Source organism: Molothrus aeneus, chromosome 4 (assembly GCF_037042795.1).
Source record: "Molothrus aeneus isolate 106 chromosome 4, BPBGC_Maene_1.0, whole genome shotgun sequence".
NCBI classification, from domain to species: domain Eukaryota; kingdom Metazoa; phylum Chordata; class Aves; order Passeriformes; family Icteridae; genus Molothrus; species Molothrus aeneus.
In genome coordinates, this window is record NC_089649.1 from 2851505 (window position 1) to 2872474 (window position 20970).

Below are 20970 nucleotides of genomic sequence, written 5' to 3' on the forward strand. Positions count from 1 at the left end.
CCCCCCCGCCAAGCCTGCTAGTAGAAAAAATTTGGGTTTTTTAGGTTTTTTTTCCTCTCAGCACATGCTTTGAGAGGCTGTGAAAAAAGTAACTGCTGCTTCTGATAAATTTGTGCAATTGGTATGTAGCTGGGTGAGGGTGGAAGATCTGAATGGTTGTTTTATGGCTGTTCATTTGTGACACTTGTGATCAGCAGCACAGCTAATTGTGGCCAAAGCTGCTGCCACTCACATCTGTGGACCTCAGGAAGCCTTTGCAGAAATATACAGCAATTCAATTCTCTTGTTATTTCCATTTTCTAGTGAAATTCATGATACAGGAATTTGTTTTCTTGCCATCTGTGTTTTCTCATTGAAAAGACTTCCTTAGACTACAAACTCTCTCTTAAAGAAAAGAAATAAATCTACTCAGTTCAGACTTAAGGACAAACCCAAGTTCAAATTAAGGAAATAAAGCAGATTGCAGGGGTTTTGGGTACTGTTGGTTTAGGTCAAGCTGAACATGAGACAGAGATGTGAAGGACAAGGGACACACAGGTAAAAAGAAGCCCAAAGGATGATGTCTTTGGCTAAGTGCCCATAAATGACAGTTTCTCTGCCATTTCTCCTTAGAGATGTGGTAAATTAAGATCTCCTTCTAACTGGTCTTGGAATGATAGGATGAATGATGTCTTTTATCCCTGACATGACACTCCAGGCAGAGGAAGGAAACATTCCCTGGCATTCCCTATGGACACCAAGTTACAGAACAAGTTTAAATCATTCTGTTTATTCTCAGCACTTCTATAAAAGAAAGAGTTTTCACTCCTAAGAAAGAGTTTTCACCAGGATATTTTCTTTTGAACTGCAAAGAAATGCTGGCAAGTTGCTATAGGCTGGAGATGCAGGAAATGTATCATTTGTTTTTATAACAGTTCTACTGTCATGTTGCTATCTTAGCAGTTTTCTGACTGCTCTGGGTGATAGAGTGTTCATAAATGATGATTAATTAATCCAGTTTGGTGGCCTACTCTGAGCAAACAAACCTCAGAGTTAATTTAATTCTCCACTCTTGGTTTCAGAGAGAAAAAAAAGGCAGCATTTTCAGTTCACTAGAGGATATAATATTCTCAAATCAGCCACTTTCCAATTAATTTGAACAGCAAGCACAGTGAGGAAATTTAGTTCTTGGCCATTTACTTCTATTAAGGATTCATTTTCAATAATCAGGGAGTTCTGAGTCAGCTTGTTTTCACCTGGAAGACTTGCTCCTGACACTTGAATAAATAATTGCATGGTGTGTGCATGAAGGTATCAGATTCTTTCCTTCTGTCCCCAGTACCCCCTTGTTGACATGCAGTCATTTGCTGCTATTTCTGCCATCACCCAACTTGCTGGGAAGGAATTCTGGTGAAATATCAAAATGTGTGGAGTGGAGCAGCAGCTTTCATAAAGCAGGAAAATGTCATGAAAGGAAAGGAGATGTACTATCCTTGAAATGTTTTCCTGATGCTCTGGGTTTCAAGCTAATTAGTTTGTAAATGTGCGGCAGAAGGCTTGAGTTTCCATGGGATAATATTTCCCTGTAGTAGCTCTGTGCAGCCATGTGGGATGAGGGGGGAAAATAATGATTTACCAAGGAGGGAAAAATATTCAGGACCATGAGGAAGGTCAGGGTTGATTTGTGTGTTTGCCCATTAAGATAAATTCTGATGTAACTTGTTAACAAAACTCCCTTTTAATTTGGTGGAATGAACCTTTCCCTCTTGTCAGGTTGGAGAGGGACACATGTCCCTGATAACTGCAGCTCCACAAATATTGACATTTTTTATTGGGAGGTTGCCTGCCTGATTTTTTCTGTCCCCAAAATGTGCTGAGCTGCTCAGCTCACAGGGCCCTCAGCAGAACTGCAATGTGAATTACTTTTGGATTGCAGCACATTTCCTACAATGCCCAAGGTTATTTTTTATTCTTTCTATAACTATGCTCAGAGAAACAAAGCAAATAAAAACATTACCAGCACTCAAGATGTTCCATAATAATATTCCCAAATCTCTTGTGGAAGGTGTAAATTAACCCCTCTCTGCATTTGCTTTTAATATGCCAAAGCAATAACGTGTGATTCTCCTGTCTCTGTGATGAGAGGGAGCAGGGAACAAGAACAAAATCTTCCAAGTGTGGCACATGCAGGATGTGGAGAATGCAGATCCAACAGGCTGGGAATGAGCAAGAGCCCTTTAGTCACGGGGAGAGTTTAAAAACGGAAATGCCTTTAAGTGGCCCTCAGAATTAAAAGTGTTCCATGGCACTTCCCAGAGAGTTGGAATATTAATGTACATTATTATGGGCTGCCTGTAGCTTCTACTGATGGGAGTTCAAAGTTACCTTTCAATCACAGGTCTGATTTCGCTCTCGACAACCAAATTCCTGTGAAGAAAAGCTAATCTTCCTGAAATTCATCTGCCACGTTTCACCTCTGCTTAAAGCTTCTTAGGGGTGTTTGATTGAAGTGGGAAGAGAAGCCCGAAGTGTTTAACTTCTCCCTTTTTCTGCTGCTTTTCCATTTTTAACCTGATCTGTCAGTTGCAAATATGTGATACTTGGTTGGCTTTGTGGGCCAAATGCTGTGCAGGGTGTGCCTGACTCCACATCCTATGTGGTGAGGCAGGTGTAAACTTAGAATAGGGAGGATTATGCATATAAAAATAGGGAGAAGAATGACTTGTGTCCATTTTTATGGTGGAACTATGGAAAGGAGTCAGTGGGAGATGGAGTAAAAACACCTTGTGAGAGGAACGGGAAAGGAAGAGTCAGTCCAGGTGAATTCCTGTGTAACAGGGAGAGAAAGAAAGGGTGCTGCAGGAAAGGGGTGCCAGGATTCTGGGTTATCCAAAGGCTTTTCAAGGTGAACAGGTAATGGGAAAACGTGTATCACATTGGCAAATAAATCCAACTCACTGACTGCTCGACCAGGCCCGTGGGTGTTGCTGCTTCTCCTTGAAGCCCCATGCACTCATTTTTGCTGTTGTGCTTAACTGAGGTGCCTTTTGTGCTGTCACTTGCTGGCTTAATAAAAAGCTCTCTGGTTTAAAGAGGTGTTGTTTTTTAGGAGAAATGACTGTCTCACTGTTGTTTGTGGAGGCAATAATATTTAGGGCTGTATTTATTAGCTTATCTTGGCTGTTAAATGTTTATGGCTGTTGTTTATGGCCTGTGGAGCAGGGGAGGAAAGGAAAGGAGCCATCAAACAGATAGTGGGAGACCTTGTGGATGCTCAAGAGGTGATAAATAGAACGGTTTGTAAAAGCATTAACCATGTCAGGCTCTTCCCGGGAGACTGAATGACGGGCAGGGTCAGAGAACCCACTCGGTTTTGAGCCTGGCATTTGGATGTGGAAAATCTCCCTGAATACTTCAGAACCAATGGAATTCTCTAACTTTGCCTATGAGAAAGCTGTTTGTTTTTTTGTTTGTTTGTTTGTTTTGTTGGTTTGTTTTTTTTTTTCCTGCTGAAAGTATTTCAGTTTTGGGGACTTTGTTACAACTGGGTTGCCTGTAATTCTGAATTTTCACGGGTTACATCTCCTGTTCTGTGTTTGGTCATGATAGCAGATGATGGGAGTCTAGGAAAAAAGCACAACTTCCACACCAAATTCCCTTCCCAAAAAAAAAAAAGCAGGCACCTTAAAGCAGGCTGGTTCTACTGCTGGTTTCTCTATGGAGTGTGGCAAAACCAGAAGTGCCTGGAGAGCTGATGGGAAGAGGTTTAAAAGAAAACCAATGTGGCGCAGCACTGGTGAAATAAACAATGAGGGAGGGAGATTGTAAGAACATATTCTGTGAGAAGAAAAAATTATTATAAAGCACAATTAAGCTAAGCAAATAATGAGAGGTAGAATTTTAAAAAGGCTGAAAATAACTGAGATGTTGCACTCCTTTGAAATGCCATAAGCTTTCTTTTTTCATCTTATATAACCCAATGAAGTAAATGTTAAAAAGATATCTCAAAGCACTGCAAAAAGTTGTAAAGTATTGAGAAGGTTTAGGAAGAGAAAAAATGACACGATGCTGTTCAACGTGATTTTAAACAGAAAATAAATTTTTACAAGTTTCAGGCTGACTTTGCCTCTGCTGCTGGAGCTGTGGAATGCTGCACACCTGCAGAAAACCTAAATATTTTTTTCCCAATGCTGATCAGAACCAGAGAATTTTCTAACGTATTTACATAGCTGGGTAGTGTTACGTTCCCATTAAGGACATGGTGATTTTCTTGTAAGATGCTCTTTGGTATTGCACTCCTGTCTTTGAAGATACATCATGAGCAGCAATGTACTTTTTTGAGTATTAATGTGTTTTCTTGGCTTAAGATCTAACTATACTTAATAGAGATGCTGTAAGCATCTCTATACAAGAATCATAGTGTTGGGACAAGTTTTATTTTGCTATCAAAATTAGATTGGGCACAAAACCAGTTTTGCAAAGCTTTTTTACGTTTTGGTTGGTTGTAGTTTTAGATGTAATTTTTCCCTCTTCCCTTCTTTCTAGTGAGTGTGGTGGTTTTGCTGCTCTCTTTTCACTGCTGCTGTGCAAGTGCTGATGCTACAGCTTTTGGGAGGTCTGTCCTAATTAAGATTTAGTGACTAACTGGGTTTTGATGTTTCTCAAACCACATAGTAAATAACATCAAAGATGATTATAACTTAACTCTGATTGAACAGTCAGCTTTGGTCTGGCAAGGGAGATAAGAAACTTTAAACTGAAATTTTTCTTACTTGTATCAAATAGTAAAGCAAAAGTCCAAGAAGATAATATTTAATTTTCTGCCCCAAACTCTATTTGTATTTTTTATTTGTACATACATCTGAAGCTCCTTGTTATTGCTCTTAGCCTCCACATGAAGAAGACCCTTCAGAAGGGAGCTGGATTGATACCTTTGAAAGAGTTTGGCTATTTGGGTTTATTTCAAGGCCAGTCTGTTTGCTGAGCCTTCCCCACTAACTTTAATGAGCTTTGCTTTGAAGTGTTTATGCAAAGAGTAAGTACCCCAAACTGCAGACTTGAGCAGCCTGCTGCCTTAGCTGGATTCTGGAAAGGTCTGCCTGGGATTCTTGTAACCCTCATTAAAACTCCAAGGAAGTTGGTTTGATTTCTGTCTGTCTTGGTGGAATTTATCCCTCCTCTGCCTACTACTACATCATCTCTGCCGACATGACTCATCTTTAGGATTCATAAATTAGACAGTGAAAATATCTCTCTGAGCCACAGAGTATTCAGTAGAAGCCATTTAAAAAAATTCCATCAGAAGATCCTCTTGACAATCTCTCTTCAAACTTTATTCCAATGCAGTGTCCCTTGGGCATTTTCTAATTTAACCATCTGTGTGATATTGCTTCATGGAAGCACAAACATTTTTGGTATTTGAGCTTAATAGGTATTTGTAATATATTTGCTGAAATTGCTAACCATGATCTGAGGAAGGGATGGAGTTTGTATATATCTTTTGAAAAACTGTTTCATCAAAAGTTGATCATGGCAGATTTTTCAAATACCACCACCAATATCTAGGGCACTCTCAAGTTAGTGGGACACAGATTGGCTGAGGAATTTGGGCTGTTCTAAGCATTGCTTGTGGGGTTAGGAGTTGTACATGCTCTGCTGCAGGCTGCTGCACTGCCCAAATCTGAGAAAATCTTCACCTAAGTGAGAAATGCACAGGTATTCATCCAAGTATGCTAAAGCTCAGTGTGAATTCCAAGCTACACTTCAGGAAAGCATGGGAAGAAAAGCCAGCCTGAGAGAACTGCAGGTAATGGGGAGGCAGGATAAAGAAGAGGGATCGGTTTTATTCTCAAGTGAGGTGTGATGTGTATGGTATAGAAAAATTCCTGATAGAAAAGTTCCATTTCTTTAAGACCACTGAATCCCACTCGGACACCAACTTACTTGTCCAGCCAAATGTTCACTCACTAGTATCTAACTGTATAGCACCAAAAATCTATTTTTAAGTGTCTAAATAAAAGTGACCTGGATTTGACAGTCAGCTCCACCTGAAGTTTCTTTAGCTCTGCAGAGGAGTCAATGAGTACTGGAGTTTAAACTCACTGAAAATGAGGCCACCTGGCAAGACAGGGACATTCATCTTGGGCCTGGTGCAGCTTGTTTGGAGCAATGGGAAGGAGGGAGGACAATGTCAAGAAAAAATAATCGATACATGGGGGGGTTTGGCTCTTTACCTTGCTCCTTGCACATCTAGGCTCCTGTCTTAAATGGTACCAGGCAGTTTTTTAGCAGCTCAAAACCTGTTTTTAGGAGCTGGTGATGGAGGAAAGATATCAGGCCTGAGCCCTGGGGTTTCCATTGAGCTGTATGAGGAGTGCCTGAGGAGCCAAGCTCATGGAAAAAAGAAAAAAAATCAACAAGATCAGTTTTTTCTACCCTCACAGGTTAGTTTCAGCTTCAGACGTGTCTCTCAGGGGGACCTGGCTTGAGGCTGGGAAGCAATAAGGAGCTGGAATTAATGCATTTCCCAGGAAATTGTTGCAGATACAGTTGTAGCTGGAAATTGGCAGAAGACATTTTTCTCCTTTCTTCTTAAACTGCTAGTTACCTCTGAGCAAGTCGTCCTGGTTTTGATTTCCCAACCTGATCTCTTTCCCTTTCCCCCTCCCTCCTCCCTGCCAGTCAGCACATCCAAAAACAGCAAAAGAAGGTACCTACGGGGTTCAGAAGAATGGTGAGGAAGAGTTCCCCTCCTCGGATACTTTTGTCCAGCTCCTGAGGACCACCAGGATATTCCTTGTAAAAAATAGTGTGAGTGAAAAGGCCACAGGTCTGTCGAGGGAGCACCTGGGAACAGAGGAACAGCAGCTTACTCAGGTATTGCAGTGCCATAATCAACCTGGGGAAGGACTTTGGTTTCCCTTAATTCAATATTTTATATAGTTTTACTCAGTTAAAACAACAACCAAAACCTGCATTTATAGAGCATTTGGGTACATGTGTAAAAACACTGCTGATTTTGAGTCTGTTCCAGCAGTAATTGGACTCTGCAGGAATTTGGTTTTGAGCCGCTCCCTCTGCCTTCTTTAGGGGATCACAATTTGCACTTGGTATGCACAGGCAATATTCAGAGCAGCTTTTGGGACTTGAAACCATCCTTTAGAATATTTGTCAGTTTACTTTAGAACACCCAGCTTGGTAGGACAGGCCAAAGGGTTTGCTAAGTTTTCCTGTCCTCTGTGCACTTTTAAGTGCATGGGAGGAGCCTTCTCTCTCCTGGGTGAGGGGTGTAAGAGTCAGGCAGGTGTCCCAGTCCTGCCTCTGGGAATTTCAGGAGCAGAGCTGAAACTTCAGCCTTGCAGAATTGCTGGAGGAGATTACTTACACCTGTTCACCTTCCCAGGTGATGGGTTTCTAATCCTTTCATGCATAAAGATGAAGCAGAGCTGGGAACAGAGGTCTTAGGCAGTTTAATGATTTCACAGAGTGCAGCCACGACTCAGCTGGTAGTGATGGGGCCATGAGCACATTTAGTTTCTGAGGAATACTTCTGCAATTGCCTGAGTCTGTGTGACTTTTGTCCCCCTCTCTTAAACTGCCTAACAAATGCACTCTTTGGGCATCCTTACAGCTGCTGGATCCCGGGGAATTTTAAGGATGCTGGCAGACATGAGGCCTGCAGTAAGAGCAGCCCCCTCTGGAGTCCCTGCAGTAGTATTGCTATGAACATGGAAATGCAGTGTACCATGATGCCATTGTGGATGAAGCCCCGTCTGTACCGTGCAGGTTTCAGGTGTGGGTACTCCTCTGTGCTGGTCACACGGATGTGCCACACCTTCTTCCAGGCCTCGTAGAGCTGCACGTGCACCGGGTACACCCCCGAGTGGTGTGGGGCCACCGCGTAGCCCATGCCTGTGGGGATGCCGTGCTCCTGCAGGGTAGGGCACCACAGGGATGGACAAGTTAGGGACACACAGAACATGTCGTCATTCAAAGCTGTATTCCTGCACACTGTGGCACTGGAGAAGCTGCTGTCCCTAGACAAGAGTTGTACCTACTGTAGCATGAGCTGGAGGGAACTGGAATTACAGTTGGGTGACTGCAGTGAGGAAGGAGTAATCCTTCTGGATTATGTTCCATTGCTGTTACATGGAATAGGTTTGCCTCCTGTTCCATTAGATATTGCACATATTTTGCCTGGTTCTTTTTAAAGGTAATCTAGTGAACCACTGCTGCTTATTTACTAAGCTAGTAAACGGACGGAAAAAATGTTGCAGTGACATATGTGGGGTTTTGTTTCCTAGTTCTGGCATAGGAGAACGATTCCTTCCTAGTTTTATAAACAAATATTCCTCATGTCTTCTGAACCTCCTGATTTTTTCCATGGTGTTAGAGTATAGCAAAAAATAGCTTGGACTACTTTTACATTTTATCAATATTTATATTTAGCTCAATTTCTCTATGGAAATATGTGTGTGTTCATTGTGTAATCTATAGCTTATCTTGCAAATTTCCTCCAAAGACACAAATTCATCTTGCTCCCAGTACTACCAGACATGTCAGCTCTTTTCTACTCCTTTAAAACTGATCTGCAGAGAGAAATGGCTAAAATATGAGATGATTATTTTATGGGGGTTTTTTGTCCTGCCTTTTGCCCACATTATTCATTGATTACTTTAATTCCAGGAACAGCAGGTTCTGCTGGGCATCCTCAAGTACTTAACAAAGAAAGGATTTTGATTCATTGGCAAAAATGAGGTTAAATCTGTAGGGAACACTCATTCCTACATTACATAATGCAACCACTTTAAATGATCCACTCCTTATAGTAAAGACCTCCAATTACAGACTGATCCTGTAAAAGAGAAACCCAGGCTCTCTATTTTGTCATTTACTGAGAACAAAATGTGATTTCAGTTTGTTAATGCTGTTACCTACTTGAGAGGCATGAGTCAGTTTAAGGGTGGAATGAGGGATAGCTCTATAATGAGAGATGGTAAATCACCCTGTTCTTTATTTCAGTTTTTTTTTGCCATGGACATGTAAAAAGGAAAAAGCTGTATGAAAAGATTTCTTTGAATCTGGCCCATTTATTGCCATGCTTGGGAGGTCTGTGATGCTCAGACTGTCAAATGTTAACCTGAATATCCTGTCTCAGCTTTTATGGACAAACCTTCACAAAATGTGGGGTAGGGAGTACACAGAAACAGAGATGTAAGGCAAATGTGTCCTGGGGTTGACAATAAACACTGCTCTGGATGACTTATCCCAAAGTAGGGATCTGGATGAATATGGGTAAGATGCTGTTTATCTCCTGACTGTTTGATGCTGGAATTGCCATAGCAACAGAATGCTGAAATGGTGATCTGCCATTCACAAATCAAATCAGGCAGTTTTTCAGGAGTTCTCAACATAAAACACAAGTTAGTCTCTGAATATGAATAAAACCTGCTCACTACATAGCTCATCACAAAAATACATCAGGTACCCAGATAGCCAATATGGAGTTAAGAAGAAACAACTATCAAATAATTTTATTTTCTTTGGGCAGTTCTATTTGCAGTTTACCTGGGAAGATCAAATACTGTGTATCCCCTTGTAATGATTTTCTGTTGTACTTCTTTTCCTCTCATTTTCTTATTAAACTTTGGGAGTGAAAACTCATGTGTTAAAGGAGGAGTATACTGGTGTGTCAAGATATGAGAAATACCTGTACTGAGCATTTTTCTTGTGTATTCTAGGGAGCAATTGCCTGATTTTTACATTGAAAATGTACATTGGGTTTTTTAATTTCAAAATTTGTGCGTGTTGGTTTAGTTTGGACTGTAGGTATGATTTGCCATTGTTAGAGAAAATAAGAATGCTAAATTTTAATTGAATAAATTTTATGTCTACTGTAGGTCTTTGCACACAGTCAGTCAAGGTGCAGGTGTGAAGGCTTTTATTAGATGAAAAAGCTAAATTCAACCTCAGCTAAGTTTGCACAACCTTTTGGCTTTGATAGCAGGTGATGCAGCAAATGAGTATTTCAGAAGGAAATAAGGTGAGGCAGAATAAATCTCATCCTGCTGCACAGGATGATGTTATCTTATATTCACAGTCCATTTTTAGAGGCAGTGGGCAGCTCTCCTTCCCCACATGAAGTACAGATATTAATAATGGGCCAAATGAGGCTCTTTTCATCACATGTAGATGCTTTAGCCTCGGCTGTGTGGTCGCTGGGCCCTCCCATTGTTGAGATTTAATTGGTGTATTAAAAGCTCCTGGTGTACTTGTGGTTTGAGCAGCTCAAGAGGTGCAGGCAGAGGAAGTGCTAATGTGCATCTGTAGTTGACTGTAGGCAGGAGGTGGGAGCCAAGGAGTGCTGCTAGACAGGTTCTCAATTGATTTGTTTAGTTCTACATCTTTGTTTCTCCTTCCTGTCAGCTCCCAGCTGCCTCGTGCAGCCAGTGACAGTTTTTGCCCTGTCTCTGCTGTGCTTTGGGCTTTGTACTCACAAATGAGCACAGAAGATAATCACTGAGCAAACAAACCAGGGGATGGAATAAAGAGCTACAGGCTTTGGATTAGATACATTCTACTTGGTTTTGTCAGATAAGGATGTACAAAGGGGGAGGAGGAATATCTTGTTATTGATGGCAGGGAAAACTTGGTTTGCTTTATTTTTGGAATATATGCTATCAGAGACTTCCCCTTGAGCAATTTTTTTGCCTCTCTGTATATCTATTGCATTGCCTATAAACAAGGAGAATAATACTTGAGGAATTATCAGTTTGTAAAATTTAATCTGAGATTTTGTTTGTTAGTGTTTTTAAAGGATTTTGGGATTCTCTGATAGAGAAAAAAACCCAAACTACAAAACATGACCAACTCAAACCCAACTGATAATCAAAATAACTGTTATTTCCCACCTCCTTAGGGAGGCCCTGGAACACACCATCCATATTTCCATAAATAGGATGACTTTGGGATAGCAAAGCTTTGGGTAGCCTGTGACTTTAGCACAGTTAAAACCTCTGCCTCTTGCTCCTCTGGGGCTGAGGATCTTGTGCTTGATGAGAGATTTGGCAGTGAGGACTTTGGGCTATGCATGGTGCAGCTGTGGGGCCATCACTCAGGTACACATGGATAAGGATTTTGCCAGGCAAATTTCCCCTGCTGCCTACCAGATCCAGAGCAACGGGACAATGACATTTATTGCAGGATGTGAGGAAGTTTGTTCCTCTCACCATGGAGGCAGTGGAAATGATAAATATCTCAGGGATGCATGGAACAATTTGGAGGACTCTGGGTGAAGGCAGCCTCCTGGTTCACATACAATGTGCGTGAAAGGGAATCCTTGAAGGCAGATGCACAGAGGTGTCCATATCTGCACTGAGATCAAGGCAATTAGATACCTAATTAGCAATTAGTTCTGTGTGTGAAAAGCTGTGTGCTGACAGGGCTTTAGGTACCTGATTTCTATCTGTGTGCTGACAGGGCTGTTTGAGGCAGGCTGCAATTGTAATCTCCCATTTTACAGAGCTTTCTTAGGAGGTGTGGATAAAGCCATGTGAAACAGAGCCAAGGCTCTTATCTACCAGTCAGAGGAGACAAAAGGTCATAATAAACAGAACTTTTGGGTGTCATTTGGCATCTTCAGCAACCTTGAGTATTGTTCTTGGATATAATTGTGTGCTCTCCCTTCCTGAAAACCTTGTTACCTCCTTAGCCATGTTTAAAAAAAGTGAACAAAGAAATAGCACCCTAGTGAGGAATTAATGTGATCACACTTCCAAATAATTACTGCAGCTTTTCTTGCAGAAGCTGACACCAAGTGCCACCTGTATGTGCAGCCAAAACAGGAGGTGGGGAGACGTGGTCAATAAATGAGAAATGCAGGAGAAAATGGCACCAGCATCAAGCTGTGTTCTCCAGAGTATAATATAGTGGACAACAAACAAAACACGTGTAATATCAAGCAAATTTTCCATGTATTGTTCCAGATGTCTAATTTAAATTTGGATCCACCTTGTGACATCAGAGAATAATGGGAAGAGGTTTGCTTTAACTTGGAGGGCTTAGAGAAGTGCAGCTGCAGAACAGGGAGTTTGTTTTTCAAGTAAGATATGATGCTGAGGATGAGGCAGCCAGGGAGGAATGAAACCACTCTGAAGTCATGGCTGGGACCTCTCTGATAGCTATCAGGGAGGCTGTCATAGAAGGAAGATGAATTTCTCCCACAAGAGAGAATTTCAGAGGAAGCCTTTTGAAAAGAAATGTTCTCATAAGTAAATGGTACAGCTCATATAGATTCAAGGTCAAGGGGTTGATACAACCCCAGTTGCAATGTTAGCAGGAAATAAAAGTGTAATAACAGCAGCTTTTCACTGACATCAGCTCCTTATTTATAGGCACCCTAAGGAGTCTCTACCCTTCAGGACACAGGCTTTATCTTTCTGGAGCGGAAGTTACAAACAGATTCCATTACCAGCTCTGTTTTCAGGCCATGCTATAGATTTTACTCCCAAGGTGGCTGGACCTGGGTGACTCCATGCTTCCTGAAAATACTAGGAGAATTTCCCCAGAGGTTTAAAGATGAAGGGGCTGTGTATTTTTGAGATATGGATTGTTTAAAAAATTACTCTTGCATTTCAAGTCTCAGCTCCGTTTGTGTCTCTGGGCCAGGCTACACCAAAGGCATGAACAGGCTGTCCCAGGAAGGCTGACAGGGAAGCAGGAGTGTAGAAAGAAAAAGAAGCCATCCTGCCAAGCAGGAGATGGGAAGGGAGGCAAGTCTGGCATAACAAGTAAACAGTTAAGCCATTTTTAATTAATTTTCTTTCAAGGTTGGTAGGGAAATATTTCCATAAACAAGGGAACAAATTGCTTCCAACTTCTTGTTCAGGCATTTGCCTCTGCCTTTTTCCTGGTGTGCCTTGGCTCATGTGAGGGTTGGGAGGAAGGGGCTTGGCCTTTTGAAGCTGGGAAGGGTTGGGGAATTGCTGTTCCCAAAGCAGCTGAGAAAGCCCCACTGTGTCCCTCAGCTCCTGTGAGCAGCTCTGGTTGTTTGGCATTTCTGTGCTTCACCAAAGACCACACAGTGTCTTTCCAAAACCAGCATTTAGGGATTTCAGCTTTTCTTTGTCATGTGCAATAAGCCAGCAGAATTATCCTGAAAAGGCTGTAAATAGTACAAGTACTGTGAGGTCTGGGCAAGGGGGAGGGTGGGTCATGGAAGTTCAGAGCACAAATGAAGAAAAGGGAAGCACAATTATCTGTCAATATCAGCAAGAGGCTAGCTGTATAAAGGGCATTTTCCAAGCAGGTCATTTAAAAAGGCACAGTGAAACCCAGCAGCTTCACTTGTTGGCTCTGTCAGCATCAAGATTTCTCCCAAACCACACACCACGTTTAGAGTTCACTGCAGCTTCCTCCCTGCCTTACTGAGGATGTTTGCCGCAGTTTCCCAAGCTGATAACCTGTGTACCAAGTGCTGCCTAAAGCTTAGAAGGCCAGCTGCTGTCTGCTGTGTTTGCACTGATTCTGATCCCCTTGGTCCTGCCAGGATACTGGGGCAGGGCTGCTCCCTCTGCAGAGAGCCTGTGTCAGTGGGAAAAGCCAAGACAAAATTCAGTTTTAGTCACAAACAGGCTGGGTTTGGGATGAGTTTCTAACCTCACTGCCTCTGTTTGCATGCCTGAGTAAATTATAGGTATTGCATAGACAAGCATGAAACCAGTGGGGAAGGCATGGCCACGGTAGTCAAGGCATCCCAGTAAATCTCTTGGGAACTCTTCCTCACCATTGCAAACTCTTTGTTGAGGATCATCTGCTCCATCAGTGAGGACTCATTGTGGAAGAGGTGTGGCTGCATGTGACTCCACATGTGGGGAAACCACCAGAATTCATCCACAGATCTCAGCAGCAGGTCATCACCCTCATCCTCCTCCTCAGTCCCTGCAGAGGGAAGAAAGGGACAAAAAAGTTACTAGAAAGCAGAAAAGGCCCATAATTGCTTTTTAAACACAGAAGAGTCTGCCAAAAACCCTGGTGTCCTTGGCTTGTCTTACTGTGTTCCTGTTATGTTTACAAACTATGGGAATATTAAATATAAACAGTAGGACTTTCTTTTTAACATATATGATCTTCAAAACCACCCCCTCCCCATTTTCTTTATTTGCTTTATTTTAATGCCACACTATCTTTTTATCCCCATAACGTGGCAGATGGATTTAACATGACAAAACAGTGTCAGGAATATTAATGCTGTTTTCCAGGTCTTTTGAAAGCTGGACAAATGATGATGTTTGATATTAAAGAAAAGGTATCAGTTATTTTCCCTTTTGTCCTGATAATAATGTCACTGTTAAATACAAAGTACTCTCCATAAAGGCAACATATGGATAAAAATGAAATCTTATCAATGATTCCCCTCTATTCTCCTTATAACTGCCGCTTTATTAGCCTTGGTTAATTGAAATCTGATCATTTCTGGTAAAGCGTGGAACAAATTTTAAAATACAATTAGGTGGAAAGCATGAAGCTGTAATGGCATAAGACTTCCAAATATTTCTTAGGGTTCAGTATTCAATTTTGGCCAGATTTAATCTTGAAGGAAACTCAATAAAACCTCCTGTGTTAGTGAAGGGTATCTGCTTCAGGCAGAAGTGAGACTATGTGGCTGTAACAAAGAAAACCTTCCATCTGAGAGAGGACACAATGCTGCTCCCCCCATCTGCAGACACATGTGCCCTGCTTTTCCAGCCTGGAAAGGCACAGTGATATTCCAGTAGCTTCACCTTCAAGCTACCCAACAATATTTGTTTTTTAGCACATTTCCTTCGTGTTCTTTGCCATTTGAATGCTTTCATTTTGCCTTAGTCGAAGAAATAATTGCCAAAATCAGTCTCCTGATGCAAACACAGAAATCCTATCTTCTTACAAGCCCCTCAATGTTTTGCAAAACTCATTGGAAGCAAAAGCTTCACGGATGTCACTGTTTACTTGGCAGGAACATCCAGAGATGCCTGTTCAGTGCCTGCACTCTAGCTCTTGGCCTTTATTTTCCATTTCTGCAGTGGTTTTTGAAGAATGCCACTACACAAGGAGAGCAGTACTTTTAAACTTTCTCCCAGAGTCACTGAATCCCTTTGCTCCCCTCTTTGCAGGACTCTGCAAGTTCTAAGGAAGCTGCTCTCCTATGATGGGAGTGCTTCAGGAAAAAGAAAACAACCTTGTTTACTGGAGAATTCCATACTGAAAAGAAAGGCCTGATGGCTGCTCCCTCTGTGCCCTGCATTTTGGGAGTGACTGCTGGCTGGTTTTGGGGTTTGTGCTTCACTTGCAGTCACTCAGGCATGGGCAAGGGAAGAAACTTAACCCAGGCTTTCAAAATGGGACAGAGTAGGGAGAAAATGGAGTTTGTGAGGCAGCTGAGGGTCTCTTTGATAAGCCCAAGTTAGGGATGGAGAGGAAACAGGTGGGTATTTGAAATACATAAAGAACTACAAGCAGAGATTGTAGATTTAGGTCAAAGTAAAATTTAGTGCCTTATTAACTTCTGAAGGAGAGTGTGGTTCTTGAAAAAAATCCTACTTTTCCCCATTAATTTTTTTGTAAATTTAGATATACACCTAATAAAAGTTTGCGCTTTTACTATAACAAAACCCAAACAAGATGAAGCATAATGCTTTCCATTTTAAAGAAGAATCAATAGATGTTCCACCATTTCAGTGTCCAAAGGGGTAAAGACACACTATATATAAGCTGCTCAGGTACACACGGATGCCCTTGGTGTTTTCCTGAAAGATGTGTGGTGGTAAATGTTAGTGTTATAAGGGAGGCAAAGTGATTGCAGAGATCTCTCTAATTCCTCAGGAGACAGAGTAAGGTTTTTCAGGTGTGATAGGTATGCTGAAATATAAAAGATTGGGAAAATCATGTCTCAGAGCCTCTGAATATTTAGAAAGGGAATGTTTAAAGCTACATTTTAAATTCTGTCACCTATTTAACTGCATGAAGTTCCTTCTTACCTGTGTGGTAAAATTTTCCTGAAAATCCAAGGTTGAAGGTAAAATTTGCAACCTGAGTGCGCAGTAAATTTTGAGTCTCTAGTAAAGCCTGAAATAAATAAGAAATGAACATGGATTTAGAAAAATTAATATTATTTTGGGCTCACCTTTTTTTATAGGACTATTACAGAGAGCTTAATGCTCCATGAGAGTTTGATGGGCTAGGAAAGGTAGTGGGAGTGCCTGAGTGTCCAAGGAGGTGATGGTTCTGTGCCTTGGCCCAGGATGTTTTCCCCTGGAGCACTGATCCATGGCAGGACTTGAATCCAGCCACTCAGAGGCAGCAATATACTGGCTCACTTCATTAGTGAAGCTTGAGAAAATATGCTTAAACCCCAAAATAAAATTAGGAGTACTACTCATCATCTAGGCATGAAGGTGTTGGGATTTACTTACCTGCAGGACCATTTTGGGCTGTGTCTGAATAGCAAATTCAGGCTTAAGTGGGAATGAGCAAAGCTTCAGGTTTGGCCTGTGGTAGAAGTTGTGTCCATGTCATAAATGCATTTTAAATTTAATTAATGTTTATGTTTATTCTCTCATCCAAGCTAAGATAAGCCCACTGGAAATTAAAGGAAGGAAAGGGTGCTGTTTATGGAAGAAATAGTCTTGGCCACTTGTCTAATTTTTGTCCTGGACATATTTCCAGCTACTAGGGAAAGGGAGAAGATGCTTAAGCCTGTGTGAGCTTTACTTGGTGTTTACTACTGGTTGTTAGCTCTGCACTGCTCCTGCAGCTGCTCCTTGTGTGCAGATCTGCTTTGGGTTCCCAGCCCCTGGAATTTGGGGGTGCTGCATGTGAGATGGGGAGTGCATTTCTCTCCCTATTGGCCTTGCCAATGCTGAATAGGTTATAAACTCTGTTTCCATCAATTTTCTGTGCCTCCATTATGTGGCCCTTGAGAACTTTTCCTATTATCTATTAATAACACTCCTATTGATTGGACCTTCATGTTCTTGTAGAGTTCAAAGATAAAATGGTTGCAGTGGTTTACACCCTACCCCAGCCCAGCTAATATCCTTCATTTGAAAAAATTACATTCTGTGCGGTTGTAATTTCACTTAACTTGGCAGGAAAATAGTTTTTTGATTTAATTTAAGCAAGGACCAGCACCCCCTACTTGGGACCAGAACCCAAAAGTATCTCCAGTGCAGGATAAACCATGAAAGCAGGGTTTAAGCAGCTGAGGTGTGTGAGTGTAATACAAGAGACTTCCAGGCAGGGTGCATCTGCCTTGATTTTTTAAAATAGAAACATGCTTAGGGTGGCAAGGAAGATGTAAAATTGAGATGGTGTTTCTCAGCTGCAACAGTCACCAAGCAAATTCCTCTCCTTGCTGAAGGAAATACAGCAATCTTATGACAGTAAATCTTGTGCTTTGGCATTAAATATTAAGGTGGTTGTATGGTTTCCAGCCTATTTTGCCAGACATTTAGTAAGTTGATTATTTCAATCCTGTGACAATTTCACATGTGGGACTATATTTACACAATGTATAACAAGTAAACATTCACTAAAATGCAAAACCTCAGAGATGAACACCACTGTTAGCTGAGACATTGAGGAAATTCCCCAGCTGGTAAAAACCACCACTAAATTGACACCATTAAAGTCAGAAGCGTAGAATCAGAGTTGTTATATCTTAGAAGATAACTTTCCAAGCTATCTAGAGCCTTTTAGATATGTTGAGAAAGACTGATGGGCTGAGCAAAATCAATTTAATTTTCCTTTGAGGGAAGAACATCTTGAGAAATTATCATCACTTAAGGTGCAGTAGGAGAAGGGGCAGGGAACAAACATCATTTCATCACCTGGGCTCCTCTCCTGCTCCCCTCACATCTCAGCAAGATGACAGAGCTGCAGGATAGGCAGAGCCTTCCAGCCCAGCCAGGCTCATTAAAAACACAGAGCGAGGATTAAGATGTAAATCCTGGAACCTGCAGCGTGTCAAGCTTTTTCCTCTGTCTAAAGGGCAAATCTGTCACTCAAACTGGCTTTGGCTTAGTCCTAAAGGCTTTTTTCTTGCCATTTCAATTTCCATATATGCATATTAATTTATATAATATGCAGCTCAATTTTGCTGTCATGACCTCCCCTCCTTTTAATGCTAAGAAGATATTGTCAGCTAAGGCAGTCCAAACTCATTTTGTCACTGCTTGTCTGTGTGGAGGAAGGGCACTCATTTATTCTACACCCTTAATATGGAACAACTTTTTAGGTGATGAGGGTCTGCCTTCCCTATCTTTAATGAAAGAGTGCAGAAGCTGCATATCCCTGGCACCCAGGGCCAGAAACCTTCCTGGGATTTGCACGGGCTCCATGGGAGGCAGAAGGTATTTATTTTATTTGATTCTGAAGGCTCTGCAAGATGGAGAAGGGCTATTGAATTTTAACAGCTGGAAAGCTGTTCCCTTTCCAAGGCCAGGTGCCACACAGCTATTCCCACTCTGCCTGCTGTCCTTGGCTTCACAGGTATCCCCCCCTTCCCTGGGGGCTCAGTGCCCTCCATCCCACCCCTGTCGCCACTGCATGCCTGTGGAAGTAAAACCAGCATTCCCTGTTGAACCACAGGTGGTTATTTTTGGACAGCTGAATAGATCATGCTTACTAATTATCACTTTCCAGGGAAAGAGCCACGGAGCACACAGTGCAGGGACAAACAGGCACGTCTCTGTGCCTGGCTAAGCAAAGACAGGGCTTTTTTTAAGGTAATCTAAGCTGCACTTTCAAATACAAGCCCTTAATTGCCTGGAATCTCTCAAAACTCACGGATTTAACTTGATTAATTGATTCTTTGCTTTGTCAGTGAAGCTTTTCTCTGACACTCACAAAATACAGTTTCTTCATTATATTGCATTCAGTAGCTTTTTACATTAATCCATATAATTACCTTTTCTAAATTTGAAGTTGCTGTGTCTTTATTCCTCATAACTGGTGCGTCTATTAGGAAGAAGTTGATATTTCCCTGCTATGTCCTTGTTAATTCTAACTCTATCCCTCATTTACATAATAAACTTTTTGGGGCGATTTCTGCAGGAATATTTCATGCCTAATAAGAAGCAATTTGCTTTCCTTCATTAAGTACATTAAAACTTCATGCCCCAGACATCATTGACTGTAAACATTTGATTCTGCTCAAATTTAATGCACCAAGGCATTTTGCTCTGCCAAATTAGGTTTATTTACGTGCTATGTTCTGGATTGTTAGCTGCTAATGAGACTTTGGCTCTTATTGCTCTAAGGCCTGAACAGTAACCTCATTTTAATGAGTTCATTATTTGCTGCCTTCTGAGTGGAAGACAACAAATTTTCCTTTTAATTAAAGGTCAAAACACCTCTGGCTGAGGGAAGTGTAGAAGTTATCAAATCCTAAGAGAAGGCAAATGAATGACACTGTGTGATTTTGATGCCAAGCATGGGCTGGCCAGGCTGAGGTAGAAGGTGCCTCTCTGGGGAGCAAAACTCCAAATCTAAGTGAAGCGATAACAATGCTAAAATGCATACTGGATTTCTGAAGACATTGTTAAGGCAAAACAGAACTTGAAAATCAGCCAAAGTAATTAAAGAGGTTTTCCTCCCCACCCGAAGGTCTGAGTGGATCAATAGAGCTGCTAAAGCACGAGCTCTTCCTTGCATGGGCAGTGGTGTTTGGGGTGAGGGGGACAGATGTCACATGGATTGAGCTAGCACAATGGAATCTCATATTTTTATTGGGGAAAGTGAGGCAGATATTGGGGCTCCATGTTGGGGCTGTTTGTAGGGAGACAGATGTACATGCAGCTGTGGGCTGGTGTGTGTGCGCAACTGCACAGACAGGGACTGGTGCTCGCTGGAACTTCAGTTAAACCAAAAAAGGATTCATTATGGGAATTGATGCACAGATCCTTGTCCTTCTTCTAGTATTCTATTAGCCAGTATTGTTTCATATGCCTTTCATTCTGTTCCCACAGCAGGTAACAGCATTAGAGACAAGAAAGGCTCTTGGGAAAGAAAGGATCAGTGCTTGTGAGATCAGCTGGTGAAAACTTAGTCTTGTTTTGGAGGAAAAATCCTGAAAGTCTCTGAGATGTAGACATTGTTTAGCTTGAAAACTGCAGCTGTCAGAACATCTTTATGACACCTCTAAACATTATTTCTGCAAAGTAGAACCAAACTCCTGACACTCAGAGGTGTCTCAGGAACATTGCCAGAAACTGAGAGCATCAGGAAAAGCACAGGAGGAATATAAGATTTGCAGGACTGAACATTTCCCCAGCGTGGAGCAGCCAGCCTGGCATTTCATTAGGGCTCCTGCTCATACATGTGCCCTTCCAGAGACAATGCTGTGAATGTGAATTTTGGGAAGCAGCAAAACCTCCAGATCTTGGAGGTCCATGGCAGGATCTGTGTGGTTGTGGTGCTCTGGGGCATTCCACGAGGGAGAGCTGCCTAAGGAAACCCCATCCCAATTTACTGCAGAGTCTCCTGGTGAGGATGCACAATGGGTAAGGCAGGTGAGGAAGTTCTTCACTCAGTCTGGAAGGAGATCTAGGCAAGGAGGGGAAGTTGGATATCCCTGCTTTGCAGTGTATCTGTAATTTGCTGTCATCCTGAGTTATTTGACTTGTACAGACTGTTTGAGGAAGTGTTTCTGGCACAGGAGGATGTGCCAGTGCCTGGCTTCCCAGGGGTGCTGGCCAAGGTTACACTGTCCCATCGCCTTCTGAGGGGTATGACTGAGAGTCTTGCCAAAAATGGGCTCTCTTGCCATTACTCAAAGTCGTTATTCATTTGGGAGCAGATCCTAGTGCTGGATAGTGATTGCACTGCTGCAGGTTTCTGCTCTTTGGTGTGTGTGTATAAAATATGGATATGCTCACCATATACACAATACTTTTTATTTATCTATACTGTGGGCAGAAAATACGTGCAAATATTTGCACATACATAACTTTAACA

The 20970-nt window shown here is 41.8% G+C and overlaps 1 protein-coding gene across 1 annotated transcript in view; it reads right to left on the reverse strand.

Moving 5' to 3' along the window:
* Positions 1-20970, reverse strand: part of LOC136556291 (bifunctional heparan sulfate N-deacetylase/N-sulfotransferase 4) — a 65117-nt gene that overhangs the window by 14909 nt on the left and 29238 nt on the right. Inside the window, exons 3-6 of the mRNA XM_066549423.1 lie at positions 15993-16080; positions 13763-13917; positions 7724-7909; positions 6697-6825 (exon numbers count right to left, since the gene is read on the reverse strand). Coding sequence (XP_066405520.1) covers positions 6697-6825; positions 7724-7909; positions 13763-13917; positions 15993-16080 — 558 coding nt within the window. The remainder of the gene's footprint in view (positions 1-6696; positions 6826-7723; positions 7910-13762; positions 13918-15992; positions 16081-20970) is intronic.